Source organism: Phaseolus vulgaris, chromosome 4 (genome assembly GCF_000499845.2).
Source record: "Phaseolus vulgaris cultivar G19833 chromosome 4, P. vulgaris v2.0, whole genome shotgun sequence".
Lineage (NCBI taxonomy): Eukaryota > Viridiplantae > Streptophyta > Magnoliopsida > Fabales > Fabaceae > Phaseolus > Phaseolus vulgaris.
Genome location: NC_023756.2, coordinates 28,415,284 through 28,425,717, shown reverse-complemented (window position 1 = coordinate 28,425,717; position 10,434 = coordinate 28,415,284). Strand labels below are relative to the sequence as shown.

Here is a 10,434-nt window from a genome sequence, read left to right as displayed (position 1 = left end):
TTTTATTCTAATAATGTAAATTTCTCCCTTAACTCGTTATATTTAAAAGTAAAGGCTGAATTTCTTTTATATTAGATCAAAATAATATATGTTTGAGAACTCTTAAAATTTGGAAACTTTCACTAATTAGAGACCTTGTATTATACCATTTTTTCTATATTTTTTATTCTAGACAGATATTTTTCATTCTCTAATATATTATAGAACATGAGATTTGTTGAGATTTATAATTTATTGTCAGAACAAATACTAACATCAACAACCCATTACCAATAATTGATAACAAATACTATCTTTTAAAAACCAAGTACTAACCATAAAAAATTGAATTTTAAGGACATTTTTCTTTTGAAAGGGTTAGAACCAAAAAATTTAAATATATTAAAGTTTATTTATTTTAAATTGAAATGGTTAAAAATAATACCATATCACAATATAAACTAACTATTGCAAATCTAAATTTTTTTTATCATAAATTTTATGGTAATATTATTTATATATTTTATTTCAAAATAGCTTATATGTGAAAATATTTATTTATTAGTTTAAAAGTGAGATTTAACATAAGTTTTAATTAATTCAGAGTATATACTTTGTGAAAATCAAACAGATAATTTACACATCAACCTAACGCGGACCAAACACTTAAAAAAATTATATATATAAGAGAGAAGAAAAAACAAAATAAAAATTGAGATTTCAATTTTCACACTTTCATCGATCTTTCTTCAGAAATCAAAACCTTCGTAGTTAAGGAAGACCAATTGGTATTCATCACATATAATCTCATTCTCTTTCTCTATTATTCATTCACACGAATTTTTTTTTTGTAGTTCAATTTAAATTGATAAAAAAAATCGGAACCTTAAAGTTCCAAGCTAGCTGTCTTCAACAAAACTCACTGCAATTCTCTGTTTTTGGTTTCTGGGATTTTGTTTTCTTGTGATTTAGGGTTTGATCCTGATCGAAACCTACACCATGGCCATGTTCGATTCCCTCTTCAACAAAGGTTTTAAGGCTGCCAAATGGTACTGTTTGCTTATTTTGTTTGATTTTGTATGTAATCTGGGTGTTTTATTTTTCTTATTGAAATTGTATTTTTTTTATACTTTGAAATGGCTGGGTTTAGTGGATTAATTGAGATAGTTTGTATTCCTGAATTTTCCCCTTTATCTACTTACTAAGTAACTGGGTATTGTTTATGTTATTTTTGTGCTTTAATTGTCAAGTATGGACTATGCGACTGTGTTTCAGTTTGATTTAAATGATTCAGTTTATTGCATAGCTCATTTGAACCAATTTAAAAATTGCCGGAAATTGTGACTGCAATTGCGGGTTATCCCAAAAACCTTGATGTTGTGACCGAAATTGCGGTGGCAGGCAGATTGTTTTTATAAAACCTTGATCTGGACAACAGTTCTTTTGTGGTGTTTAATCATTTTATTATTTTTATCACTGGTGTCGTTGCTGCTGCTTTCATTATTGTATTTTTGGTGTTTAGTTTGTAATTGATCTGTTTGCAAATGTTCATCCTTTCAGTAAAACTCTTCTGAAACTGACAATTCCGCGAATAAAGCTGTTAAGAAACAGAAGAGAGAATCAGTTGAAGAATATGCGGCGTGACATTGCCAAGCTACTTGAGACTGGCCAAGAAGCCACAGCTCGTATTAGGGTAAGCCTGCATATGATGTTTAATGTTTTTCTTTTTTAATTTGAGTATTTTAAGCCAATGGTTGAGGACGGGAAGAAAATCATTTTGGTACTTTTTCTTTGGTAGTTCTGTTCTTGATGAGGTCATATGTGCAGGTAGAACACATTATCAGAGAGGAGAATATGATGGCTGCTCAAGAAATCATTGAACTCTTTTGTGAACTTATTGCTGTCCGCCTTCCAATAATTGAATCTCAAAGGTAGTCTAGAGATGAAACAGAAATCTGCCTGACTAGCTTAGTTTCTGTCTGAATTTGTGTGATATGCCCATTTTAATTTTGCATTCAGGTTAGTTTAGTTATTAGTAAATCTTGTGTTGATGAAACTGTTAGTATGTTATTCAGACTGAATTTCACAAAAATGTTACTTTGTTCTACTGGTCTGACTAACCAGTAACTGGGAGGATCAATTTGTTTGTAGTCAAGACCTACAGTAAGCAATGTAAAAGCATTAAACTAAGAAGAAACGATGATTTTTTTCAGCATTTTGGTTGAGGGAGTGTTTGAACAAATTTATCAATCAATTGGTAAATGATTGGGATATAATTTTGTGATTGAAATGTCCCAATGCCTGTGACACTCAAATGAAAAATCTACTGAAAACTATAAAATGAGTCATGCCCTGGTGTTTGGACAGTGAAGTGCCAACGAGAACAAAAGTAATTGTAGCAGAGATAAGAATACTGAGGTGATTGAGTGGATCATTGGAAATACAAGAAAATGTAAAATTACAAATGATTTATATCAATGACATTCTGAGCCCTTATTGATGATGGAACTTTGTAAGGTGATCTGGTTGTGTGAGAAGAAGACCAACAGAAACACTAGTGAGAAAAAGGGGTTGAATTAAAAATAATGAGGTAGACTAGACGAAGACCTAAGAGAAGTCATATAACCATTAAAAAAAGCTTGCTAGAAGTTTTGCTGAAAATTTTCTTTTTGATATAATTCAATGGTTCATCTAGTAGGTTTTATTTGCAGCCACAACCAGTTTTAATGTCTTAAGAAACTATCCCAATTATCATGATCATTAGCTGTGAGAACATCACTTCTTTTGTTAACTTTTGTACTACCCTAATTATCAAATATTACTGCCACATAGTTCTACAAGTGATGATTCCCTATGGTTTTCAATTGCTGTTCTAATCTTCATATAATTTGTATTATTTGCTATTATTATCATTAAATAGACTGGGAATTTTGCTTATCATCTTTTTGAGAGTGTGATGATAAGTCGGAAAAAGTGGCCAATGGATTTTTAGCATTATTTAGTACTTGTTTTTTAAAAAGTGCATGTTGTGATTAAGACCATGATCATTCTTGTAACGAAAGTATAACTATAAAATATCAATCATTATTCTCTAATTATGAATGTTCACAATATTTTCAGGGAATGTCCCCTTGACTTGAAGGAAGCTATATCTAGTGTATGTTTTGCTGCACCGAGGTGTGCGGATCTGCCAGAGCTGTTGCAGGTTCAGATGCTATTTGCTGCCAAATATGGGAAGGAATTTTTATCTGCTGCAACTGAGCTCAGGCCAGACTGCGGGGTTAATCGCCAGGTTCCATGAATTTTTCATGTTATTAAAAACTTTTCTTCTCTTGTACTAAACTTTTTATACAAAAAGCCATTTTATTTTCATGACATTCTCCATGTGAATTTCAATTGCAGTTAATAGAGCTACTTTCAATTCGTGCACCTTCACCAGAAAAGAAACTGAACCTTCTGAAAGAAATTGCTGTTGAGCATGATTTAGAATGGGACCCGGCTGCTTCAGAAACTGAGTTCTTTAAAAAACATGAAGATTTATTGGTAAGTTTTAGGTTGTAATGACTAGCTAGAAAAATACTGGGAATGATTTCCCAACACACCACTATCTTACATTATAAGTCCTTTCCTTTTCAGAATGGCCCCACCCAATTCTTTAGTGGGTCTAAGTTGCCCCTTCCTGATGAAAAGCCCCAGGAAGAGATGTACTCTTCTCATGAAACACCCAATAAAGAAGAACCTGATTCTGATTCTGGCTCTGATACATTAGAATTTCCTGAAGTTCCTAAAGTATCAGTACGGCCAAACGCAAATGTTGCCACAGCTCCTGAAATTGTTACACATCTGACTATGGAACCCCTTGAAGTTGATCTTGATTCATCAAGCAATTCTGGAGATTTTGAAGATGTCAAGCAGGAGCAAGTTGAAGATAGATCAACAGTTCACAAAAATGAACTCCATACTTCAATTGCCAAAGAGAATATACAGTTTGTGCCATTCATCTCTCCTCCAGCATTATCGTCTGGATCATTTTCTGCAAGACCTAGTGACTCTTCTCCCACCTTTTCAAGCGCAAAATCAGAACCCAAAGTGGACTTACAGGATGTGTTAGCTGCTGCCCATGCTGCTGCAGAAACTGCTGAACGTGCAGCAGCTGCAGCTCGCACAGCAGCTAGTCTTGCTCAAATCCGAATTAATGAGCTGACTAAGAAGAGAAGTGATGAACATGTATCCGACAGTAGCTCCGAGAACCCATTTTATGCTGGTGGTGATAATGAATCTCCAAAAAAGGATAAGCATTTCACCGAGCAAAATTCTGCAGGTAACTCTGATGTCCATAATAGAAAAGATCTTGAACATTACCAGGATCATTATACTTCCCCAGACTCTCATTCATCAAGTTTTCCTTCCTTTAACACACTCAAGGAAGATTATGATTCCTCCCCGCCCAGTAATCATGTACTGAATGACAACTTCTCTAGTCACCAGCCCAAGAGATTACCTTCAATGGATGACGACTCATACTTCTCATACCCCAACCTGTTTACCTCTCAAAACTCTAGTGTTGGATCTCAGACACATTCAGATCATAGCCGTTCCCCTCATGATCTGTGATGAAGAATTATCATCCGGCCACACATTTCCTTATATGAGAATCTTAAGTCTTGCTCACGAGTGTGTTTTATACCTGCAGTAAGTACTTTGTTTTTTCATATTTTCGAAGAGCATGCAATCCCTGGCTTTGTTGTCTCCACAGTGGATACTAAGGCCGGCTTTGTTCAATGACGGGTACTGCCACTATGTAATTGCTTTAGTTCAGAAGCGTTACTGTTTGTGGCCGTGGCTGCAATCGCTGTATAAATCTTATAGTGTTGGAATAAAAGCAGTAAGCTTCATTTTTATTTACATTTTTTGTTTCAAGGAAAGCAAGACAGCAGATATACGAGTTATGTCAGTGGAGGATATTAGACCTGTAATACATGTAGAACTTCATTTGTAATTTTGTGAGATGGTGGCATGAGTGTGGAATATATCATTTCATTAGTTTTTTTCATGATGTTTTCTATCAAATGAGTTTCATTGTTCATATTTCTTTCCAAATGTGTTAGATATGCATCATTTGACAATAAATTATTCTTAATTTTCCAAGTCTCTTAATCCTTAAAATGGTTCAAAATATTACAGACGCGAGACTAGCAAAGATCTTATCATGGTCATGGAAGCATGTATGCATTTTCATTGAAATTTTAATGGATAATGATGCTGGAAATTATTGTGTGTATGTGTGTATATTTTATATTCGTAGTTGAGGTTTTAGGTGTAAATGCAATTTATTAGACTTCAAACAATACTTATAACATAATCAAGGTGTAGCGTGATAGTGGAAGTAAATCTTGGTTGAAGAAATTGGATCAGACCACTTGGTTGATCTGATTATAAGGCTCAAAATTAGATAAATCTAAAATGATTTGATGTATGATATGGATTGTGTTCAACATTTATGATCGATCTTAATTTAATTTATTCTAGTTAAAATATGGGTAAATATCTTACATCTTTCGAAATACCAAATTATTCTTGATAGTTTTGATAGAGTAGTTCTAGAATAAGGGATGTTTTTGTAAGTAAAAGATGTTTTTGAAATAGGAAGTCATTTCAGAATATCCTTTCTATAATACATTTTTTCACTATCAAAATGATAAATGTAGAATTTATAAAGTGTATTATGAAAATGATATTCTGAAATGGTTACGGAATGGAATGTCCCACCATAGGTTATGAACTACCCTTTTCAAAATGCAAGGGAATATTTTAAATATTTATTATTTAAATAAAAATATTATAATAATAAATTTATATATCAAAATTAAGAATTATTGTAGAGTAAATTAAAATTATAAATCAAAATTACATCAATTATTGAAGTATTAGTAAAAAATTAAGAAAAATCAAATCGATCAATTATTCCATTATTAGTAAACAATTAAGAATACATAAAAAAACAAAAATAAAAATTTAACCCAAATTACAAATAACATTTGTATTATATTTATTGTCATAGCAATGTATAAATATATTTAGATAGATCTTTTCTCAAATTTAAAAGACAAGGTAGTTAGTAAAGAATTAAGAAAAATCAAATCGATCAAAAATAAAAAATTGACCCAAATTACAAATAACATTGTGTATTATATTTATTGTCATAGCAATGTATAAATATATTTAGATAGATCTTTTCTCAAATTTAAAAGGCAAGGTAGGCTTGATCCATAAATAGTAAAGTTTTGTTGTTTGTTGTGAATCATTGTGCTTCAGCTTTTTCTTTATCAAATTGGCAAGGGGTGTTTTATAGCTTGAGCATTTTCTTGTTCATCAAATTGGCAATGGGTGTTTTGTAGCTGCAAAATATAAAGCATACAGAATCTTTTAGATACAATATCCATGAGGTAATCATATATTCATAATTTTATAAGTCATATATTCATGTAGTTGTCTTATAGATGTTAACCACATAGAAAATGGTAAACACATTGTTCCAAAAACAGCAAGCCAGAACTTAAATGTATACATCTACATGTATGCATAATATTGTAACTCACTGTATGTATTCTCTTTTCATATTATTAAATAAAGACTTTTGACATAGTAAATTGTAACATAACGCAATATCTCATTAATTATAGGAAATACTATTATAGAATAAATATGAACTTCATTACTTGTGGCCAAGTGTATTTAAAGCTCAATTCAGACAACAATTTTTCAACAATTTCATGGGAAATGTAAATAAATTCCATAACAAAAGAAGTTAGATGTATTGTTAAATTCAAAGCTTTATAACAGAAAATATACTCAGTAAAAGAACAAAATATACTAAAAGAGAAATAGGGTCTTATGTTGTAGAGCTTAATAATAAAGCATTAACAAATTAGAAATGTAAAACACAAAACCCACCAGATTCTGTTAATATGGAGAAAGGAAGAAAGCTAATCTGAAACAAAGGATGGAAGAGCAGATGTTTGCAACAAAGGTTGTTTCTGCTGGAAAAAACATGGCTTTGCTTTGATGATAGAAATTGAAAGAGATGAAAAGTGAATAATAAATTGGGAAGTAAGATTAGAAAACCCAATGGTTTATTTGGTGTGTCCAGAAAGTTCCAGTGCCTACCTTTTTTATTTATCATTATTATTTTACGTAAAATACTTTTGAAATTGATTTTATTTTAATTTGAAAATTTGGAAATTTTATTCAGTTTGATTTTGATGATTAATTTTTTGACTTTTTAAAGTGTCTGTAATATTATTTTAATTTTGGCAAATAAATTTAAAAAGTAATTTGTTCAAATAATTCGAAATTTCGTACAATACTTCGATGGTATATAACATTTCATAGATAAAAAAAAGTTAAACTAAAATTTAATAGACAACTTACTATATTTAATTATCATTATTATAATTATAATAATTAATATAAGTTACAAATTGTTAATAAAGACAAATTTACTTCAAATGTGAATCATTCAAATTTAAAATAAATATTAAATATAGTAAATAAATATTAAAGCATTCATGAGCAGATTACATTAGTTTACATTGTAAATAATACAGGTATTATAAAAGAAAAAGAGGAACTAATTAATTGTCCCCAAAACATTTAAATTATAATTACAATGATGGTCATTCAAAAGTTTTTGAGATCCAATAAAAATAATATAGGTAAATTTGATTGATGTCCACGAACTTCATCATGTGGGTACATCTCCAAAAAGATCTTGAACTAATATCTGCAATTAAAAAAAAATTATGTAAAAAATATAATTAATTACATTATAGAAACACATTTAAAGTAAATCGTATAAAAGAATATGTTTGTTCCTTAAGGAACATGATTTAGGTATGAAGCATATTGAATTATGCGACAACCTTCTTTGCTAGAAATTGAAATCAAATATATGAAATATATAATGACAAAGGATGAAATATTAATTAAAACATATAGTGCTCATACAAACGAAAGAAATTTAAAAGTTCATATAACAAAAGTCTAACTGTATGCCAAAACAGGTGAAAAAAATCAAAATGTAATACATTACTGAGTGATTAATAATGAACAATATAATAACAAACCTTATTGCAGAATATATTAAAACCTATTGAATACCAGATAAAAAATAATGAAAAATTTCTAAGTGTAATGTACTGCCGTTAAACATCATATGTAACAATGCTAACACATTATAAACACGTCTGATAATGAATGAAAGTTTGAAGTAAAACATAGAACAAATAAAAACAAATATATTCAGATAAACATTAAACATAATAACAATAAAATAAACATAAACATTAATAATAATAAACTGTTCTGGTTTCCAACAAAGGGAAACTTAAGTAAACCACAAAAGGTAACTTTTTTCTCCTTTCAAAACAAAAGAAAGGATTATCCAAAAAAACATTAAGAAATATAATTATAGAGTTTGGGCTGTCTTTTATAATGACTTTTCATGAGTAGCAGAACCTTGATATCAGAAGAAGGCATCATCATATGACATTCAAATATAATTGTGTTGTCTTCACGGAAGGAATGAAGACTACAAATTTTTTTCCAGCCACTCCCAAGCTTGATGTTTGTGCAAGGAAACCTTCCTCTTAACACTTTGCATTGAACATCATGTAGCAGTCCATGTAGCGTAACGTTTCTGAATTTCGTTTTCGAAAGATATTCCGCAAATCCACCGCGGAGATCCTTCAACAAAATAAGAGTAAGTATTGAAGAAAAGAAATAGAATATAAACAAAGCATTTAAAAGAAAGGATTCTTAAAGTTACCAGATAATTTCTTTTGATATTAAAAGAAGACAACGTAATGTAAAAATGTTCAAAGGGACTCTTGGTCAGCGGTTCCCTTCCTTGAACTTCCTTCAAATAATGATTAACACCAATTTCACAGATCTCTCCCATAAAAACAGTTATTTTGAAACAACTTTGACCCCGTAACGGAAGAGTATAGAGTGGTCGCCTTTAAAGCCATAAATGGAACTCAAAGTCGACCATCCATCCAAAATTTGGGAAGACAATATATCCTGGTTATAATATACATTATGGACGTTCCCTGCATTATCTGCGAGGGTTCACTCCTTAGAAAGTTCTGATTGAAACTCAACAGCGAAGGCACGATCAACATAACCATTTTATACATTGTGTAAAATAAAATAGGGTAAACAAAATGCATTGATGAAAAAAGTAGGTATTGAAGAGAAAAAAAATAAACTACATACTTGCCCGCGAATGTACATTGAACAAAAAAGACCTCGTGTATCAAGTTCATTAATTTCTTCAGCAGAAAAAGCCATCTAAGTTAATAATAAAAGTGGAGGTTGAATGACTTAGGAAAAGGTAAATATAGAAAAGTAGATAGAAGAAAAAAAGTCATCTAAGTTAATAATAAAAGTGGAGATTGAATGACTTAGGAAAAGGTAATATAGAAACGTAGATAGAAGAAAAGAGTAGGATTCTGAGTAATGAAAAGGCAAGTTTCTTACGTATTTATAGCCAAATATGAGTCGTCACACTTTCATATCCATTGCCTCAAACAACATGTCGTTTCAGTTCAAGAAAATCAATACATAATTAATAATGAATAATAAGAGTACATAAAAAAATTATTATTTAAATATTTATAAATAATAAAATAGTCAATCATGAATAGAAAATAAGATAAGTATGTTAACTATAATTATTGCTACACCATTGTATTTGATGACCTTTCAACTTTCCACTGCATTATACAACAGAATACTTGTCTTTCAAGTATCTTATTAAACAAATATTGAAATAATAATTATTACAATTTTCTAATTTTTATAACAAATGATAATAATATTAGTAAACAGTATAATTTTATTTACTAATAATTAGTATTTATATGAAAAAAAACAAACAATTAACGTAATTGAAAATAATAATATATCTATATAATTTTGACATATCTAATAATTTAATAGTAAAACGAATAGACTTATAATTTTTACCTACTTTATGTATATATTGAAATGATTACTTGCTGCCATATCTAAGAGAAATCCCTAGGAAGACTAAAAGTCTACATTGAGAAGAGTGTATAAGGGATAGAGAACGACCACATTTCTGACATCTATTTAATGCACATTATTAATTAAAAATAAAATAGTTTACACAAAAAGGTTAGTACAATAAGAAATATAAAATAAGGATTAAAAAGGGTAAAATCATTATGACTTATAAAAAAAATATTAAAAACACATATCAAACATAAATGTGAAAAATAATTGAATGGGAACAATAATTTTGAACCACGTATAAATAAATAACTGTTGTAAATCAATATACATACCTGTAATAATACCTTCTCTGAAAGCAAAATATTATTGTAATAATCTTAAAAAAAATGGAAGAACAAATAAGATATAGAATCTTGA

The 10,434-nt window shown here is 29.8% G+C and overlaps 1 protein-coding gene across 1 annotated transcript; it reads left to right on the top strand.

The window, feature by feature from the left end:
• The first annotated feature begins 631 nt into the window (after positions 1 to 631).
• On the top strand, positions 632 to 5,032 carry LOC137837507 (uncharacterized). Its single transcript, XM_068646514.1, has 7 exons — positions 632 to 767; positions 952 to 1,028; positions 1,540 to 1,672; positions 1,807 to 1,910; positions 3,100 to 3,271; positions 3,382 to 3,522; positions 3,616 to 5,032. Exons 2-7 carry the CDS (start codon positions 979 to 981, stop codon positions 4,591 to 4,593), a joined length of 1,578 nt encoding a protein of 525 aa, XP_068502615.1. The 5' UTR covers positions 632 to 767; positions 952 to 978; the 3' UTR covers positions 4,594 to 5,032.
• The last annotated feature ends 5,402 nt before the right edge of the window (positions 5,033 to 10,434 follow it).

Coding starts and splice junctions, on each gene's coding strand:
- LOC137837507 (XM_068646514.1), top strand. CDS start 979: ATGGCCATGTTCGATTCCCTCTTCAACAAAGGTTTTAAGGCTGCCAAA. Junction 1,029..1,539: donor GGTTTTAAGGCTGCCAAATG/GTACTGTTTGCT, acceptor TCATCCTTTCAG/TAAAACTCTTCTGAAACTGA. Junction 3,272..3,381: donor ACTGCGGGGTTAATCGCCAG/GTTCCATGAATT, acceptor TTTCAATTGCAG/TTAATAGAGCTACTTTCAAT.